At 38.4% G+C, this 21,333-nt stretch overlaps 1 protein-coding gene across 2 annotated transcripts in view; it reads right to left on the reverse strand.

Moving 5' to 3' along the window:
• CHCHD3 (coiled-coil-helix-coiled-coil-helix domain containing 3) overlaps positions 1-21,333 on the reverse strand; it is a 272,956-nt gene that overhangs the window by 189,749 nt on the left and 61,874 nt on the right. For both annotated transcript variants that reach the window (XM_059711819.1, XM_059711820.1), the window contains exon 3: positions 17,934-18,015. In XM_059711819.1, coding sequence (XP_059567802.1) covers positions 17,934-18,015 — 82 coding nt within the window. The remainder of the gene's footprint in view (positions 1-17,933; positions 18,016-21,333) is intronic.

Genomic DNA, 21,333 nt, shown 5'->3' on the forward strand with positions numbered 1-21,333 from the left:
AAACGACCCCAAGATTTAAAGCAATATCCAGCATAGAGGTCAAGTTAACCTATCTCCTGGGTGAACTTGAATTATGACTTATGTCCAAGAGAATGAGAACAATTAAGACACTGGGGTAATTAAGCAGCAGAAGGAAGATAATATGAGTAAAAATCCAATGTAAAGGGGGAATAGTTTCCAGACCCAGGCTGGGAAAGAAGCAAGAGAAACCTTTTAAACACACAGTATTCTACAATGAAGAAAAGCTTAAAATCCAGTACCAAATAGATCACTGTGGTTCAGTGATCTATGGAGTCTAATCACCACGATACAGCAAACTGAATAAAGTCTATTTGGGTTCTGCTGGTTTAACAAACGCATGAAACCTCCACAGTAATATTTGTAATTCACGAGATTAATAGTTACAGAAGTAGTTGTGGTAATAATCATTATTGTTTGTATTATTATTATTAAAAATAGCATTATTACAAAAGCTTATGGGGCTAATGCAAATGCAACAAATTATTGGATCTTCACTACAATACTATGAGAGATTTTGCTCTTGCATAATAGTTCCATTTTTCAAAGATAAGGAAAATGCTCAAATAGCTAATAAGTAGCGACGGCAGGACTAGAATCCTGGTCTTCTGATTCCCAATTCTGGGTTGTTTTTTGTCTCAAAATATACCCATGCACACACTAAAATCTCTTTTTCTCTAACATGCCATTTCGTTATCTTAATCGGCATTATGTGGTGTGTAAGAATGAAGGGCATGTATGTCTCCAGGCTCCCTCACTCCAGGGTGAACCTAAACAATGAAATAGTTTTGTGCACCTGCTATTAGTCTGGAATCAAGAAAAGTTCTAGCAAAAATATTTACTTATATTTTTTAAAATAATAATAAGAACATATAATGTAATTATGCTAATTACAAATGTAATATCAGGTAATTATAGAGAATCAAGAAAAAAAAGTGTAAGCTATGTAATTTTTTAAAGCCTAGAGTTCAGTCCACTTCACTTACCACATTTTTTCATCTGAATCTTCAGATTTACTTGGTTTTCCATTTATTTACTTATTTATTTATTTATTTATTTTTGTAGCAAGTATAAAAGCAAACATATTATCCTTCAACAGATAAAAGTATGGTCAAATTCAACATTCAACAGTTATTTATTTAGTACATATCATGTGCAGAGCATTGTTCATAAAGCTGCAAATAACTCAAAGCTTGTTTATTTCTTCTACTGACACTTGATTTTATGACAATCACACATTCACAGATACAGCAAGTTGATTGGATACCTAACTCACATTTAGGCCAGATCTTTTGTGGCTTAGAAATATCATTTAGTTCACTCTGGGGCAAACGGAGACCACCAGCTGCCCCTCTCAATGTTGTATATCTATTGTATCTCATCAGCTGGATACAGGCCTTAGTGACAGGTTTTTATATCTTATAGCAGATAACAAGAGATTATTAAAATTAAATTACAGTTTAAATTGCAGGGTTTTTTAAAACTACATAGGCTTAACAAAAACCCAAAATGATCTGGCAAGTATTTACCAGGTGCTTAAACTCTCACGGCATTTACTCCATCAGTAACAAGACCATTCCATCACACTAAAAACCACCCATCTAGAAATAATGAAAACACTTGCCAAAGGAATAGATAAATAAGGCACAGTGACATGGGCATAAAATAAAACAACAATGGTTTTACTACTGTGTTCCCAAACAGTGAGACACAAGCAGGTGCTCATATTGGTAGTAAGTTAGCTAACCCAATTTCTTGAAGGTAATTTGACAATAACAGTATTTTACATAACCTTTGATCTAGTAATTCCACTTACAGAAATTTACCCTAGGGAAATAATACTGGCTACCAATAAATTTAATAACAATAATATTTAAAACAGTATGTTCATAATAGTGAAACATTTTCAAACCATTTTGTTGGGAAGACTAAATGTCTAATAGTGAACTGCCATGAATTTATCTAATGACAAAACAGTCCATGATATAACTTAAGAACAAAAATAAAGAAGCTTGGGAAAATGACAGGGACAATATGACACCACTTCTGTTACTTTCTCCTATGTGTTAATGCCTGTATACCAAAATATTTACAATGGTTTTGTGTGACTAGTGGGATTATAGCAACTTTCATTTTCTTCATTTTGTTTAGCTGCATTTCTCTAATTGTCTATACAGTGTATATTATTTTTGTGATTAGGAAAAAAAACCACTTCTTTTTACTATCATGTGACTTTTGCTTTGATCCATAGATATTCTAAGGTGCTAGGAAGATATTATGGGTGAGATGATGAGAGAACATAGAAACACAGCCCAGGTAGAGGGGAGCTCAGCAAAGGCGTCTGGGAAATGTTGGACTCTGTTTAACCTTCTGTGACTGTTTAACTCTCTGTAGCTTCGGGTGTGGCTGGCTGCCCAGAAAGCCGCAATGCCACCGAAAGATGAATGTCAGGCCTCAGGAAAGAGGTTAATGACTGTATACAGTGTGATAACTGTCTGATGCTAACTGTTAACTTATGAATGCATTGTTCTTTCTGGTGGTCTATGTCACTACCTACCATAAGGTTTTACTATTAACCTCCTATAAAAAAGAGACCCTGTCCTGGGAGGGAGTGGATCTCTTCCCGGCTGGCCGCTACTGGGAGCAAGCAGCTGCTTTGCCCAAGAATATAATTTTCTCCTATTAAAACTCTTATAAATTTGAATAAGGCCACATGTCAGTTCTTCAGAATCGATCCTGAATTTAGACTTTTGGGCTTCCCCCCAACACCAGCTTACACTAAAGAATTGACTATGGAACAAAATAAGAGAAACAAGCAGAGATGAACTCCAGGAGTGGTGGGGACATGGTCAGTAATCAGGAAGCAATTCCCTTATCAACAGCCTAAGGGGCCACCAAAGGTGGGCACAGAGATGACTATATCACAGCTGATGCCGACTCCGGATCCTCACAGCATTTAAACACCCAAAGGTAACGAGCAACTCTCTGGACCTCCTTGGGGGCCCCAAGCTCTGCTGAGCCTTCTCCCCACAATGATACAATACATTGCAATCTTCTGTGTCTCCCAATCTTCTGTGACTTTCAGCATCTTGATTAATTTATTTGCCCTTTCAAAATGTCCTCTAATTCATTACAGCCTTCCTGGAATTGCTGTCTGGCTTCTCAACATGTGATATCAGATGTCCCATAAACAACAGGACTATTATATTAAAATCGTGAATTAGATCCAAGCATTTCTCCCCAAGCCTATTAACTTGATGTTCTACAGGTTGAATCTCATTTAATTTGCCATTTACAGAATAACCTTTCCAGGTGTATCTTTCAAGTCCTTCCTGCTGTTCTGGATACCTCTTAATATCTGTATGTTCAGAAAAATCATCTGAATGAGGTTAGAAAATTAATTTTTTCCCCCAATGAACTGGAGGAGATGAACAGAGTGCAATAAATTCATGACCAGACGACACCTTTAAGAGGACTGCCTTCCTAAAGGTAGTACAAATGACCCCTCACAGTGAAAAGCAATGAATATTTCTATCTTTGAAATGGAAAGATTGGTCAAAATGGTCAGGTGAGGAGATTTCCTATGCATGGACATTCTGACTTTAGAATGCAGTAAGAAACAGCTGACTTTATGCAGAGAATTGTTACCAAATGTTCCCAGACTCGGCATGACTACTGATGGTTTTCAGGACTGGGGATAAAAATCAAATGAGACCTTTCTGTCTTCTACACACATGCAGAAAAGCAATAAATTCTAATTTGGGGGAAGCGGGGCAGGGAGGCACACTTGTATTTCACCGCAAGGCCAGCATATTTTCAATAAAAGTACATCTTAAAAATCACTTTGCCATTTTTATAACATCTCTCAGCCTCTTATTCTGTTTAAAAATGATATAGTATGTTAATACATAAAGACAATACTAGTCAGCTATAAAAAATGCCTGAGACAAATTTAAATGACCAACATAATAAAGAATTTGATCTTTTCTTTTTGTATTCTCCCTAGCCTTATGTCAGTAAACTAGAATAAACATGTTATTAAAAGAGAATCAATAGAAGGCTTTAAAATATACAGTACCACAAAAGGTCAAGCCCTGGTATCGATTTTAATATAACATTTTTTGTGCAGTTTCCCAAAGGGTTCTTTTCTAATATTATTCTTCATTTTTCTCTCACTTTGTTCCCTGACTGGTGAATTTGTTGTTCTTGTCTTCAAAAAGCTGTCTAAAGCTGAGTTTGCTGAGTGTGTGTCATTCCTATGACAAGCTGCTAGAAAATGGAAAAAAAAAAAAAAAAACATGTAAAGGTAGTAGGAGGATAGATACAAGATAGCATGACGCAGACAACAAGGTTCATTTCTCGAAAGGTACAGAAACATTCAAACGCAAAACAATCTGCAATCGGGGGCCACCCTGGGGCTTTTGTCTCCCCTGGTGCCTCGAGTGGACACTGATTCCTAGGAGCCGGGAAGGCAGGATAAGGGAAGGATGATCTCTCAGGTTTCAACAAAAGAAACTGTCACCAAACCAAGTAGGTAAAGGATGCAAATTCCCACGACATAAATCCATGTGCGTCCAGGTTCCTCTGGAACTGAAAGCACCAAATGTTCGATGGAAAATTGGAATGCCTTCGACAGGGTTCATGGGGACTAATCAGAGGTACGTGGCCAGAGCAAACAGACTTCCTGACTTCGTCCCAATAATCAAGGCCCAAAGACTTATACAAAGCACATTCAGGGTCAGGCTCATAAATATGAATGCATACAGAATATATTACATTGTACGTTTCGTTACAAATTTTGAGTCTGTTTTTGGTTGCCAATAAAAATAACCCAAAACCCAGACTATATTTTCATAACATCAGTTTTTCGCTTTTAGACAATGCTTACTAAGCAGGAAAGGAGGAAATAGTAGATCCTTTTTGCCTAAGTCACCTGAAACCAAAGAAATTGCTGCCTCTGAAGCTAAAAAAGAAGTCCCCATATCAAAAAAATAAAAGCCAATTAAGCCTGCGAGAAGGAAAGACAGCTGTTTTCTAAGAGCCAATAAAACTTGAAAAGGAAATGCTGGGGAGAGGCTTGGAGTAAGAGAACTGTATTTGAATCCTGACGCTGCCTTTTGTCAGTAACACAGCCTTGGGCAGATACTCAGCCTCTCTGAGCTGCGTTCTGATTGTGAAATAAACCCAGGAAGCACAGTGACCATTCTGTACCCCAGTTTGGTGTGTGTGTGTGCAGGCTGAGGGGGCACTCAGCCTTGGATCCTGGGGTCATGTGAGGGGCATCATCTTACAGGCTGCCACGGAGCTACGGCAGGCCTCCGCAAAAGGCTCTGGGGATGTTCAGGGTTAATATAATCAAAGGTACCAGCACAGCATCTGGTAAACAGTAGGCAATCATTAAATGGTAGTTGCTGTTGCCATAGAATTCTCCTGCCTCTTTTCCCTCCTGGACAAATTCTATTCCATTTTAATCTACTTACCCACAACCATAAAATATAGCTGTAATTTAGTAATACATTCTTGTTGACACTTACTATGGGACAGACAATGAGTTTTACATTCCAGGAGAGGAGGCAGTCAATAAAACAGATAAAGTGCTATCAAGAAACAAAGCAAAGAAATGTGGACGGAAAAGGGCCATTCAGTAAACCTGACACGCTCAGGGAAGGCCTTCCTGGCAGGCCTTACAACTCAGAGACCTCAAGTAACCACACAGGATGGTCTGAGTAAAACTTAACTAAAAGCGTGTCATGGCAGATAGTCACGTCCTAGGCCAATATCTTTCCTGACAAAGGTTAATCTTTACCTTAACTGAGCCTGTCTATTGTCTCTTTTTATCTAGGTCAGTGGTTCTCAACCTTCCTAATGCCGCGACCCTTTAATGCAGTTCCTCATGTTGTGGTGACCCCCAACCATAAAATTATTTTCGTTGCTACTTCATAACTGTAATTTTGCTACTGTTATGAATCGTAACATAAATATCTGATATGCAGGATGTATTTTCAGTGTTACAAATTGAACATAATTAAAGCATAGTGATTAATCACAAAAACAATATGTAATTATATATGTGTTTTCCGATGGTCTTAGGCGACCCCTGTGAAAGGGTTGTTCGACCCCCAAAGGGGTCGCGACCCACAGGTTGAGAACTGCTTATCTAGGATAACATACCTTCGGATGTCAGAGTAATATCCTTTTTGTAGACCCCTCAGGGCACAACCTCCCACCAGGACAGGAGACCACAGAACCCCTCATTGTCTCTTGTCCCCCGCATGCCGTGTCTATGCGCTGTAAATGTCAACTATCCTATACCCACCAATGTAAAAGAAGTATATGTCTGCCTATTTGTTTTACTTTTTATACAATCCCAGAGATTTCCCCGCTTTGCTTTCTCTCTCCTTATAATCTACCACCAATGAATTTCATGAAGCCCTTTTACATTTTCCCCTTTGATTCTGATGTATAAAATGAATGGTAAGACTGCCATTTTCCAGAGCATTTCTCAGTCCATTGAGATTTTGCTTCCCAGCAATTGTCAGTTGGTCACAAATAAATTCATAAAAATTCTTACAGTTTTGGACTTTTCTTCCGTTGACAGAAATGACAACTAACAGAGGGGACAAGAAAGAAAGAATATTTAGGTAAAGCAATCAACAAAGCCCAAATAGTAAGAGGAAGCCAGTCATGCAGAACAGGGAATACTAATATTCTAGGCGAACAGCTGCAGGCACAAAGAGGTTTGGCCACTAATGTAGCTGAAACTTTCAATGAAAGATGGTAAGAGATGAGGTATGAGTATATAAATATATAAAGGGAAGAAGAGAACTAGAAGGTCAAGGGAAAGGTTTGGACTTTAAGCTAAACCTAGGTTTATAAGTAAAAAAACTGCCGTGATTCAAAATATATTAACACTGCTTGGTGAAGAGTAGAATCGGGAGAGAAGAGTGGCTCCCTGCAGGAGACTCTGTAATAGTCCAAGTGAGAGTGACAATGGCTTAGGCAGGGTTTCTCAACTACTGACATTTGGACCTAAGAATTCTTTATTGTAGAGATCTGTCCTGTGGGATAGCTGGCCTGTAGGGTACTGAGGCGTAACGCTGGCCTCCACTCGTTACATGCCTGGAGCACCCTCCAACCTGAAAGATCTCCAGACATGGCCAAATGTCCAATGGAGGTGTGGAGGCAAAAGTCCCCCCAATCAAGAAGCATTGGCTTAGACTAAGTAGGGATAGAAATGGTGAGAGGTAATGGGCTTACAATATATTTTAAAAGTAGAGACACCAGGGCTAATCAATTGGAAGGGGGAAAGAAGAGACATAAAGGCAAGAAGGAGGGAACAAAAATAAGCAGTAATCAGCCCTGGCTGGTGTGACTCAGTTGGTTGAGTGTCATCCCGTGCAAAGGTTGCCGGTCTGATATCTGGTAAGGGACCAAACCCAGGTTAAGGGTTAGATCCTGTCAGGGTGAGTGCACACGGGAGGTAACCAATCAATGTTTCTCTCATCAATGTCTCTCTCTCTCTCTCTCTCTCTCTCTCTCTCCCCCCCCTCCTTCCCTCTCCCTCTCCCTCTTTTCCTCCCTCCCCTCTTCCTCCCTCCCTCCCTCCCACTCCTTTCTTCTTTTTATAAAATCAAAAACGTATTTTTAAAAAAGAATAATCAGTCATCAAAATCCTGATGTCACCCTCAATTTTTGTTAGTCTAACATCCAGCTATTCAGTAGTTTGAGGAAGTGCTTTCCAAATCAAACCTACCTGGGGCTGACAAATAATTTAGGTCACACAAACTCACCAGGACAATAGTTCGGGCTCCTTTTCTTCAGTCTTACACAAACTGAATTGTACAGTTGACAGTTATATTCATTAAAAAATACACAATTCCTGACATTTTACATAAAAACCTATAGAAATATAAATTTTTCACCCAGTATTTGACAGTAGTTTGACAGTTTTATTTCAAACTATAATCCTGTGAATTAAAAAAAAATACCAAAAAGGTCCCTTCATTTGTGAACTCTTTTCAAAACTAAATTCTTTATTTAATGAGCTCCATAATCAAGGAAAAACTGACTACACTGAAACCTGAAAAACATAAATCTTCAGTCAACCACATCAAAAGAACCTCAGTTAGAGGCTCAGACTGATGTATATAACAGGTAACCCATCACTGTTTGACCGGAATTCAATTCAGCCTCTGAGACACAGTTCAGTAGAGCAATGATGAGTGCAGCTTCAGATTCCAGACTGCTTGGGTTCAAGTCCCAACTCCTCTATTTTCTGGTTATGTGACTGTAAGCAAATGAATCTCTCTGTGTTCCAACCACCCCAGATATGAAGTCAGGTACCAGCAGATCACAACCTGCCTTACGGGGTTGCTATGAGGATTAATACATTCAAAGGGCTTGGACCAGTGCTTGGGACAAAGAAACTGTTCAAAACTACTACCTGCTATTATTGCATATGATTACTTACTATTATATATTATTACTACTATTAGTATTACTTTTCTTAGATAAAGTCTTCTTAAATGGTATATATTATCAGATCTAAAGTCTACTCAAGATCAGTACAGACTATACACAAGAAGACCACAATATATGATTGGGTGCAAAAAACAAAAGCAAGTTATACAACATTATTACTACAATTTTGTTTGGTATAAAAAATATTTATGGCCGAACCGGTTTGGCTCAGTGGATAGAGCGTCGGCCTGTGGACTGAGGGGTCCTGGGTTCGATTCCGGTCAAGGGCATGTACCTGGGTTGCAGGCACATCCCCAGTGGGAGATGTGCAGGGGGCAGCTGATCGATGTTTCTCTCTCATCGATATTACTAACTCTCTATCCCTCTCCCTTCTTCTTTGTAAGAAATCAATAAAAATATATTTAAAAAAATATATTTATGTAAAACACTGTTAGGAAAACATATTCCCTAGGGTAAGAATGTAGCGAACGATTTTAGAAAGGCAGAGGATGATTAACTTTTTATGGTTCAGTATTATTTTAATTTCTTCAGTAGATGTACATTTCTTTTGTAACCATTTTTTAAACAAATCAACATCATCCATGTTTTCAGTCGTTTATGGAATGACCTCTCTAAGTCAAACCTACCAGATTCTGTAGTAATAATAAAAATTGCAGAAACTCTGTTGGGTATTGTTTTTAAATTAATAGGCATATCCATATTAAATTAATAGTTTCAGTTGACTTTTTTATTTTGTTTTTACTTGATTTGGTTTTAATCCATTAGCCTATCAGGAAAGCAAAATTAAAATTTACGGATTTTTAAGAAATTTTACATTAGCATTCACAAAATGGCACCAGGAAATACAGAATTTAAGAGATCTGGTCTAAGAAGTTGTGAAGGAACTTAAACTCAAATTATAATCTTAAACATTTATATGGTTAACCTCTAATTTTATTCTTTATACTCAATGCCAATTTCACACTGAGAATCATTTTAATGGAATAACTTTTAAAATTTCCGAAGGAAATGGTCTAAGCCCAGTGGCGCTCCCTGGTGCTCTATGGAAGGAAGGAAGCAAGTGAAAATGGTATAGAATTGATGACCTGTCCCTGTGCTGCAGCTGCACAGTAGTCAATGGAGGAACCCACGTTCTAGTTCCAGAGGTACACTGTCCCAGCAGCTAATTCTAAAGACTGGTTTAAAAACAGGTACACTTTTAGACTAAAAGTGCTGCCTTATCAAAATACTTTGACTATCACACAAAAGGCAAATAAATAATAAATACTACAAACCAAAACTCCAACACAACCAATACAAAATAACAGAATGAGTCCAAGGCTCGGAAGGAAGGAAGGAAGGAAGGAAGGAAGGAAGGAAGGAAGGAAGGAAGGAAGGGAGGGAGGGAGGGAGGGAGGGAGGGAGGGAGGAAGGGAGAAAGGAAGGAAGGAAGGAAGGAAGGAAGGAAGGAAGGAAGGAAGGAAGGAAGGAAGGAAGGAAGGAAGGAAGGAAGCCTAAGGATGAATATAGGAGAAATGCAAAATTTCCATACTACGATCATCCATTAAAGTGCTATGCATCTTTACTGCTTCACACACAGTGGAAGGACCGTGTTGCTCCCCCGAACTCTGCAGAATGCCACTGAGCACACCTGTGCCTCACTTACCAGAAGCAGATACTCACATCTGAAGCTCCTGGGGCACGGCACCACCTGCTTCCACACAGCCTGCCCCCACCCCAGCTGTGCAATAAGAAAAATGTCCCCAGTCTTAGGCTAACAAGAAATTCAAATTGCCACCACTGGAAATGTGCACACAAGCAAGTGTTCAATAGTAAGTTATAGCCTCTGAGGACAAAGAATATTACCTTTAAGCACAAATTCTCAAGAATTTGGTCCTCGGGGCCAATTTGGTCCCAGACCCACCACTTACTACATATGGCCTTGGCAAGTGTCTTTACCTCTCAGTTTTTCCATTTATAAAGTGGATAACAGAGATGTTGTGAGGATAAAATGAGTTAAAATATATAAAGTATTCAGAACACCACTGAGAAAACAGTAAATAATGTAATACTACCTTTTCTTTAAATTTTTTTCATTTTAGTTGGGCATATGTGTCCTATACTCTGAAATGGTTTTCATAACAGAAAGCATGTGACCCCAATGTGCATATTCTATGTGTGTGTCATCTATAAACTGCTTCATCTCTCAACAAAACAATTAACAAAAACTTAAGATGAGCTACTCTCTTTTTAACAGTTTTCTCCAACCAGGGAAGGGGTTACTACTTAAACATAAAAATGTGCCAACATTTGGAAGGAGGCATTACAATGCTGTGAAAAACCTCCATCTGATTCACAACCATGTTGCCTAGGCTCCTTTTCAGCTTGAGGCTCTATAGGCAAAGCTGGTCAGGTCAGGAGAGGAAATGTCCAGGGACCCTCTCTGCACATTTCCCCACTGTTTCCAGAGTGAGCTGCCATACCAGGACCTCACATTTCCCACTCCTCCTCACACAGCATTCAGCACCAGCAGGATCAGCAGACGGCTTCCAGGAGGCCCAGGACTGAGGACTCGGCCAGGGTGAGGCCCAAACAATGTGGACCACTGCCCATAAATACAGACTTCTGGACTCAAGGAAATGGACATCTGGCCACTCCCCCCACCCCTTCTAAAACAGAAACAGAACTAATTCATCCAACAATGCTATTTGCACAAGAAAAGTATGCTCCTCGCTCACGCACAGTGTCCAATTTTGAGAGAAAATCACCCTGACAAGGCATTAGAGCCGGTAAGAATGATTCTCAGGTCTCCAGGAAGGGAAAAGGGGAAGGGGCGGACAGAGCTCTAAATCCCTAGTCCTAAGAATACTCTGATGGCACTTGAATCAGCTTTATATCAAAGTGCCATGTTGGGTGTCCTTTGAATAAACATTTACAAAATCATGAGGGAGAATGATTCAATCAGACAGTGTAAGGTTATGGGGCCATGCAATTCAAGTCCTGGTTCTTCTGCAAAGTGAAAAATTTTACATACATCTATTTCAGTCATCGGTGTTTTTAAAACAGTGATAACACTGACAATAAACATTAATAGTTTATGTAAAGAATAATAAATTATTCATAGGGTACATTACAACCCCCTCTCCCCTTACCCTAGATTGCTCTGAGTAAAAAAGAAATTTCAGCAAGGATTATTATAACTATGGCACATCCAGAAACCTATTCCTAGAAAATTCCAAGGGCAGAAACCAACGTTGGCACAAGTTACATCAAACACTATGCTTCACAAGAGAAAACGCTGTAATTACTGTCAAAAGAAACATCCGAACAAAAAGTGGTTGAACATCACTGCTGCTAACACGACCAATAAAAAAAGTTACGGTCTGATATAAAGCTGATTCTATGGCATGCTTAGAATTAATTAGATTAATTCCAGTCCAGGTTTAATATTCCAACAGTGTAAAAATAGCTTCTCAAACTGAATTCAGGGCAGGACTCTACAACTGCATAACACTGAAAAGGAGAGAAAATTAGATTTGGAAAAATAAGTAAAGAGATGTGAATAAAACACAGACTGGGTAATCCAACCTTCTATATTTGTTTATTATAGGAAGCAGTTGTCTTTATTAAAAATAGAAAAGTGCCACTTGAAGAAAAAGATAAAGTAGCAGATAGCACACGATTCCAGTGCCTGGTACCTACACAGCACTTCCAATCAACTTCCAGTGAAAAGGACCGGGAGGCTAGGGTGTGAGTGTCCTTCAGAACTGGTATGTCTTTATCTACTTTTAAGCAGAATGGAATAGAAACATGCAAGCATAAAACAACAGCAACACAGTATGCATTTTTAAAATCAAGGCTACAATGGGGTTAGTAAGAAAATTAATCTAAAATACCAGGACTTTTATACTGCAGAAGGAACTCCTATATGGCAGAGTACATGCAGGAACATTTTGCAGATGATGCAAACGAAGTCTCCACTACTCCTACTGGAACCAGAACTGGGAAATAAGCTCACATCACAGCAGGGTGTGTGTCACTGAAGACTTATAACTCAAATTTCTGCAACCATCTTCTTTGCAAATATTAATTAATTAGAAATGAGACGCATTTGCCTGTAATACTTGTAAGTGCCAACAGAAAATTCTCACTGCTAACTGATCTGTTATTCACTTCAAAACTCTACTGTACAAGAAGCCATTGATAAATATTAGTTATCAAAAAGTACTTGTTCCCTGAAAGTTGGTTTCTCTTTTTCTTCCTTTTAGTGCTATATACCTGGAGAATACATGCAGGTTCAGGTTGAAGGCATGTGCTTTCATCATAACTGTGTAATTTGTATCACATTAGGTAGACGATTTCCATATTATGTATTTCCAGTGTAATGCTAACCCACAAACCCTGTTTGTCTCTACTGGATTCTTTCCTCCTTCCTTTTTTAGCTTTTTCCTCCAGAGGCAGAAAATATGTATTCATAAAATTGAAATGAACTCTTTTATATAATGAATTTAAACAGAAGGTATCATCCCTATAAATTTCACCTTTACTACAAGAAACTAAAAAGTCCCCAAATCTTTAAGCCCTTAATACATGCTATAAGTGGAAAAAAATTAATGGACTGTACTATATTCTAACTTACCCATACAGTTAATAAAATTTATGACTACTTTATGCAATCACTTATTAAATCAAATTAATTAGCTTACATCTCAAATATCTAATGTAATTATCCAAGTAATTTAAAGTGGGGGAAATCTCATCAGTTGTCCATTTAAAAACAGCAAGCAAGTAATCTTGGTTGATGTGTAGCTAGTTACAATATCAATAGGTATTCCCCTTCTTCTTGTTTTCTTGAAGAAAAGTTATTAAAACTGAAACACTTCCACTTGCTTTTATAGGTAAAGAGGTGAAATCCAAATGACAAAGGTCAGAGGTCAGAAGCAGTCACATTATTCTTGCTGTCAAAGACTGACTTTTGGAGGCAGGGCACAGGAGAGAAGCAAATCACATTTTAAAAGTCTGTACTCAAACTGGGGCATACTATGTCCTTGCTCTATTGGCCTGCTATAGTTACAACACAATATGGTCAGCTATTATCCAAAACACACGATAGAGTGTTACAGCAAAAACAGACTGCTGACACGAGCATTTAATTTACTCTTGACTCCCAATACACCAAACAACTATTCCCTCCATTAGATGTTGTGATAACAAAACTGTAATTCCAAATTAAACTCATTTAGTGCATGTACTAATATTATGTCAGTGATATTTTGGGGCATGATTTTTTTAACTAAGCAAATCACTCAAGAGTCTCATAAAACAGAATCAGATCTAAGATAAATTGAGATTTCATGAATAAATGGTTTTTAGAAATGAGGATACAACACATACAGTCACAGTGCTTTACAATTAGCTGCACCATCACTGTGGCCCAGCAGAAAACTCCTTTAAAGCAACTGCATGTCTGATAGTAAAGAGTGGAGATTTACAGGAGTTCAGGTTAATGTTAAATGGTCTAATGATATATCTTCCGTTTAAATGATTTTTGAATGGGATCTAAATGAGTGTGGCACTCCCAATCAGAGAGGTTGTAAAAGGCTTTTGCACTAGATGGGAGTTAAGGCAAGACACCCAAGAAGTCATTTCCAATCCCACAAATGTATGGTCCAGACTGTACATGAACTGTATTGACCAAATACAGCCCGAGGACAGTATTTTCTGTTTCACATGCCTGAGAGCATTTTACACTGCTGTATGCCAGGCAGCGGTCCTGCACAGTTGTCAGAGCTTGAGCATAAGCACCACAATTTGCAAAAACTGGTGTCAGCAGCCTGGAAAAATCCCAGGAACAGCAGTGGAGCAATCATTTCAGGAACGCTGTCGCCAAGGCTTTGATGGCACAGAATATGATGTGAGGAAAAACAAGGACAGCAAGACCCTGAGTCAAGAAGTGATTCAGAAGAACTAGACCCAATGTGAGCTGGTTTTTAAGAAGATCTTAACCCTGGGGTTCTCACTATCAGCACGTTGACATTTTGAGCCCGACAATTCTTTGTTCTGGGCAGGGACAGAGGTGAGAGCTGTGCTGTACACCAGGATTGTTAGTAGCATTGCTGGCCTCTACCCACTAGATACCAATAACACCTGACAGGTTGTGACAGCCAAAAATGTCTCCAGACACTATCAGATATCTCCTGGGGACCAAAATCTCCGCCAATGCCTTAACCTATTTATTTTGCTTACATTTTTCTCTTTTTGAATATGCAAGTGATGTTTTGTAAAAAAAAAAATCAAAGTCATGCCTAATGAGATCTTTCAATAAGAAAATTCTAAGAGATAAACTATTGTGTTACAATTTGCAGCAATTTTTTTCTTGTGGTACATCAAATACAATGCTTCTTATAATCAATGGCATCTTCAATTCAATGAAATTCAGCCACCCAACATCTTTTTCTTTTTGTTACGGAATGCTTATCCTGATTTTCTTTTGAGTAAGTACTTCTTAGTACTAACTTAGTAGTAACAAGTTTTTCCCTAGCTGGGGTTCTCTAGTCTTCCTTTTGATTCTTTTGAGCTTTCCAAAATGCTTCTAAAAATCCCCTTGCTTCCTAAGTTAGCCAGAGTTTCAATCTTTCAACCAAAAAATCCTGACCGAAACAAGGTTCTTATTTAAGCTACCCTAATAAAAGACATTTCAGAGTATTTCCCTGCCACAAAGTTCACCTGTTAAAAATGTTACTGCTTCTCCTTACCACTCACCACATAGGCAGAGTGAGTGGGGGCATGTATAGATGATACAAGGATTGCTGAAACAGTGGCGCAAGGAACCCTCTAAAACTGCTTACAAGGCTTCATTCAATTAAAGCAACAGATAAAATCTATAATAAAAAAAAGTGTAATATGCTAATTAGACCAGACTGCTGAACAACCTTCCAGACATCATTGCAGACATCCTTCTGGATGAACCCGTGATGGTGGGGGCCGAGGCAGAAGCAGTTAGGGGTGATCAGGCAGGCAGGCAGGCAGGCAGAGTGGTTAGGGGCGATCAGGCAGGCAGGCAGGTGAGCAGTTAGGGACGATCAGGCAGGCAGGTGAGTGGTTAGGGGCAATCAGGGAGGTAGGCAGAGGGGCTAGGGGTGATCAGGCAGGCAGGCAGGAGAGCATTTAGGAGCCAGCAGTCCAAGATTGCGAGAAGGATGTCCGACTGCCGGATTAGTTGGACATCCCCTGAGCGGTCCCGGATTGCAAGAGGGTTCAGGCCGGGCTGAAGGACAACCCCCCCACCCTTGCACAAATTTCGTGCACCAGGCCTCTAGTAATGTATAAATGCCTTGACACCAAAAGTTGCCTTGCACACAAAACTTTCTTAATGCTTTTTCTAAAGTTTCTTCTCTGGTACAAAAACAAAACAAACAAAAAAACAGCTATTGATTCTTTTAAAAACTATCACATAGATGAACATACACATTGTGCCAAGATTTGACAGCTGGAAGTTTTCATGAAGGCTTCAAATAAAACATTTTTTAAAAGAAAAAAAAATAATAAAAAGGCTATACCACCCTCTGTTTTCCTAAAAGGTGACAGAAAATAAATTCTTTATCAATAGTCATTTGTCCAGGTTACAGCTAGGCTGCCAACCCCAGTCCACTTGCGATTTGAAATTGGCTCTCCCTGGCACCTTTTATTCATCTCATCTGCCCTTTACCTCTCACAGACCAAGGCAAAGCAAATGGAAGCTGAATAAAAAAGGAAGAATAAAGAAAGAAAACACCAGAGTGAGAGTTATTGTAAGAAGCCTGTACCATAAGGAGAGAAGGAAAGTCAAAAAATTTCTATGTGAAATATAATAAGCAAAGTAAACATGATTTTAACCCCAAAAAACTCCTTATTAAAATAAAATTCAATTAAAAATAAAATTTCAAAGATAAGAAATTCTATCATAATATATTGATTTTCTTTGCTTCTTAATGAACATGGTCTGAATTTTTTGGAATATTCAAACTTTACAATCTAATTACATACTCCATCAGCCTAACCCAATTAAATAATTATAAAGTGCTATGTGGAAAACTACAGAAATATACACAGACTCTTTCACCAGTACTAATTACATCTTGATTTTTTAAACCCTAAACTATGAGCCTTCTCTATTTCCTGAGAAAATGGCAGTCTTAATCTAAAACTTATGTTCTGTTTTATACGTTTCAAAAGCAAACTGGAGGTAGCTTAGCACTTACATCAATAAAGAAATTTTAGAGATGAAACATTTAAGGCCCAAAGAGGTTAGATTATATGTTGAAGGACCTATGGCCATTGAAGACGAGAATCCAACTCAAAGATTCTTTACATTTAGCTCTCCCAAGCAGAACAGTTATGCAACCAAAACAAAAACAAGCACACGCTAAGCATCCACTGGTGGCAGGCATGTGCTTAGTGCTCATGGCAGAAAGGCATTTGCATGATCATATAACAGTAATGCTCTGTGCTGTATGCAAATTTCAGAAGTAGCACAGATGGAAAGCACTTGACTCTATCTTAGATTAAAAAGTATTGGCACATTTTTATGAATAACTGTGTACTTTAAAGGTCTTTAAAAAGTTGTTCTTTTACCCCAAAAAATTACCTATGCTGTTTTGAATATTGTATGGTTTTTAGTTTATAGCTTTGAACATCTTTTTGAATCAGCACATAAGGATCTACATGACTGTCTAAGTACTGTATTGAGGCATGTGCCATAACTCAGTCATCCAGTCCCCTATGATGGCCATAGGAATTACCTCTGGTTTTCTACTATTACAAAAACACTTCAATGAACATTCTTTTAACTGTTAGTGGTAGTAGTAGTTTTAATAATGATAAAAATGATGTAGTAGTATGTATATAGAAAAAATCTAGAGGAATAAAATGTTCAAGATGGGTTTCTCCATAGAATGGAATTATAGAAGATTTTGATTTTTCAACCTGACATCTTTTTGATATATCTTCAGTTTTCTAAGTGAGTATATTCATAATTAGTGCTATTTATTAATATGGGCACTATGGATAATACATGGCATTCATTAATAGCTACAATATTGCTAACCTTCATAACCACAGTAGACAATATAATTTTCAATCCTAACTACATTCATTGAAAGAAACTAGCTTGTGAAGTTCCTGGAGAATCCTCAAGAGCTACTTCTCACATTATTGAGAAAACAGGGCTCAGTCAGTATTCATGCAATAAAGAACCACACACAAGATATAATGGACACTTATAACCAAGTTTGGGAGAGGGCAACCTAGGGCTAACAAGCACAATCCAAAACCGAAAATGGCCAAGTTCATACGCTCAGCACATTCTGAAGTTCAGCCAGACACAAATAATGAGTCTTACTACAATTATTCCTCTCTAAAAATACTTAATAATTATAACAAGTCGACCAAAATCTCCTGCCTGCCAGGAAACTCACCGTTTCTGGTTTTCAGACTCTTTCTTGGCTTGCTCCAGAGCCAGCTCCTCGGCTACTCTTCTCTTCAGTTCTTCATCAGAAACTGGAATCAGTAAAGAGCAAAAGGAGATGAAATTAGTGATTTTTGAAAAACAAAACCAAGAAAATACTCACAAAAACAAAGCTGAGACTGGAGCTAAAAGGGCAAAGTTCTGCCAGCTGGCCAGTGGCTCCTTGGGACCATCTAAGCACTATGGAAAAGACCAATTAGTGCATTTCAGCAGTGACTTAATCAAGAGTTCCCTGGTGACCTAGAAATTTCCACACCTGCCAAAATTTAGAATAAACTCAAGGAGCTCCTTACTGCCCATGGAGACTGAGCTGTTAAGTGCAAATTCTTTAAAAGGATGTCCTATCACTAAAGTCTGACAATGGCATATAAAGGGAAGAGACGATCTAAGGAAGGGACTTTACAGAGGAAAATTACACCAAAGCTTTCTCACTTTGATAATTAAACATTTTTTAAAAATCATTTATTACAGAGAGAATATTATTTGTGTTTATATTCATTCTTCCATAAATTATGGGGGGAAAAAAGGCATTTGTGGACATTTTGAAACCTATTTTGGGGAATACATATCATTCAAATTCAAGTGCCAGCAACTGGAGAGAGACTTCAGAACAGTGCTGAGAACTTGGCTGGAGCTTCTTACAGACCTGGTGACTTGATGTGAAACATCTGGTCTTTACAATTAGAAAATTTTGTACGTGTTTTGTGAAGATTCTTACAGCTATGATAGCAAACAAAATAGATAAATTTTACAGACTCCTTCAGAGCCTTCCACAAAAAAAATAAGCAGAGACTAACTATTTCCTCTTCACTAAAACCCACTACCCAAAATTATGACCAAGAAAGCACCAGAAACACTTAGGAGGATCTAGGAAGACACACTGGACCTATTATTTCAAACGGTAGCCTGTTAAATGGAAACCTAAACAGCACCGTCTGCTCTGCAACAACACTCTACGTGATGATCTGAACGTTATAAGCACCTTGCCTCGGGGCACAGACAAAAAGTGAATTACAACAGGATATGCACAAGCCTCTTTAAATTGTGTTGACATCGGGCAATAACAAAGAAGATATATGAGAGGTCGCAAGGATGTTTTCTCTTACTGTTGGACTATCAGAAAACAGCAGCATCAAAGGACATCAAGAAGGTGAAGACAACCCACAGAGAGGAGGAAATATTGGCAAATCACATAACTGACAATTAACTTGTATCCAGAAAATACAAAGAACTTTTATAACAGAACAATAAGAAGACAATTTTAAATGGGCATAGATATGAATATGCATTTTCCTAAAGAAGTGTTACAAACCACAATAAGCACATGAACAATTGCTCAACAGCATTTGTCATTTGGGAAATGCAATTAAAAACCCCAGTGATACACCAATTTGAACCCACTATAATCAATAAGACGATAACAAGTGTTAGTGAAAATGTAGAGACACTGGAAGCTTCATACATTGCTGGCGAAATATAACATGATGCACCCACTGTAGAAAAGAGACAGTCAGGGCCTCAAAATGCTAAACCAAGTGACCACAGGACCTAGCAATTTCACTCTTCGGTATTCTATATACACAAGAAACTTGAAAATATATGTCTGTATAAAAAGTTGTACATGAATATTATGGTAGCATTATTCATGGCATCCCAAAAGTGAAGACAGCCTAAATGCCCATCAACTGATGAATGGATAAACAATTGGTGGTATAGCCATTCAGTGTGATATTATTCAGCCATGGAAGTCATGAAGTACTGATAAGATGCTACCACATGGATGATCCTTGAAACATCATGCTAAGTGAAAGAATGTCACAAAAGGTTGCACAACTTGCATGCTTCCACTGATATGAAATATCTAGAAAAGGCAAGTATATAGACTCAGAAAGGAGACTAGACTGGTTGCCAGGAGTGGAAGGAAGGTGAGAATGGAGAGTGACAGCTAATGGGCAAAGGATTTCTTTTTGGGGGTGTTAAAAATGTTCTAAAATTAGATAGTGAGAGCGAGCCATCTCACAACTCTGCAAATATACTAAAAACCACTAAAATGTACACTTTTATTGGTAAACTGGGCGGCAGTTTTCTCAAATGGATGTTCTCAAATGGATGTTCTCGAGAGTCCCTTCCAACTATGTATTTCATGCTGCTGTTTGGCTTGGATCCTACTTCAAAGTCTGTAGTAGAAGAGATGCACATCTCTGCTTTGAATAGGTCACACAAAATCAAGAAAAAAAAACTAGAACAGGGAATTGTTTGCATTCAGGCAAATCTTATAACTTTTCAATATTAAAAGTTTTAGACTACAATAAAAATAAAAGTGAAATTAGTAACAGCTCAGCCAAGAGTCTGAATACTCTTTGTTTCTCTATTAGCTGAACTTTGGATAAATCAGATAACCTACCTGAGTTTTGACTTCCTCACCCAAAAGCAGGACCAGGTGAGTTACATAGGTGTCTGCCATCTCAGTTCTAGATTATACAGCCCACAAGGTAATGATTTTCACATTTTCATCTATTTCCCAAAAACAAGCAAAAATCATGACTCTTCATTTTTTGGAGGTGTTCAGAACTACTAACTCTGTTAGCAAAAATTGAAACAAATACTTAATCAATTAGTATTATCTGATAAAACTATTCTCTGAAGTTCTACATACCAATCAGGATCAACACACAGCCAAACTGTACCTGTAAAATCATGCCACTTCCCCTAGATCGTTGCAAACTGCCACAGCAAAAATTTTCTCAGGCAAAATTCAAATTCTCAATCACAATGCAACTGAATTCCATTCAGCCCTTTAAAGGCTCGGCTTCGAAAGATGTCAGTGTACCAGGTCTAACTATGAAGCAATGAGATCAGTTTTCTAAGTGAGCTGCTAATACAGTCTCCTATCTTCACAATACATGTTGTGCCTCTTACAAAGGGGCTTCTTACAAGGGGAAAAGCTGAAATCAGCAGTGAGTTGTTTTTTTGTTAATCCTCACCCAAGGATATTTTTTCCACTGATTTTTAGAGAGTAAAAGGGAGAGGGAGAAACAGAGAAAGGCACATGGATTGGTTGCCTACCGCACACACAACTGAGTTGCATGCCCTTGACTGGAATAGAACCCACGACTCTTTAGTCTGTGGACTGATGTTCTAACCACTGAGCACCAGCTAGGGCAGAAGTGAGCTTTTTATTTATTATGTTCCAATCTGGAATGGAACAATAAGGACTCCACTATCCAAGGGGGACCAGCTGGCTGGATGGAAAGGAAGCCATGCAGGAGAGACTGCAGAGAAGCAAATGTAGCTTCAAAGCGTGTCTTCTTTCTCTATACCCTCCTGCCTATCAATCACAGTCAGCCCTG

This window comes from Myotis daubentonii, chromosome 10 (assembly GCF_963259705.1).
Source record: "Myotis daubentonii chromosome 10, mMyoDau2.1, whole genome shotgun sequence".
Taxonomy (NCBI): Eukaryota; Metazoa; Chordata; class Mammalia; order Chiroptera; family Vespertilionidae; genus Myotis; species Myotis daubentonii.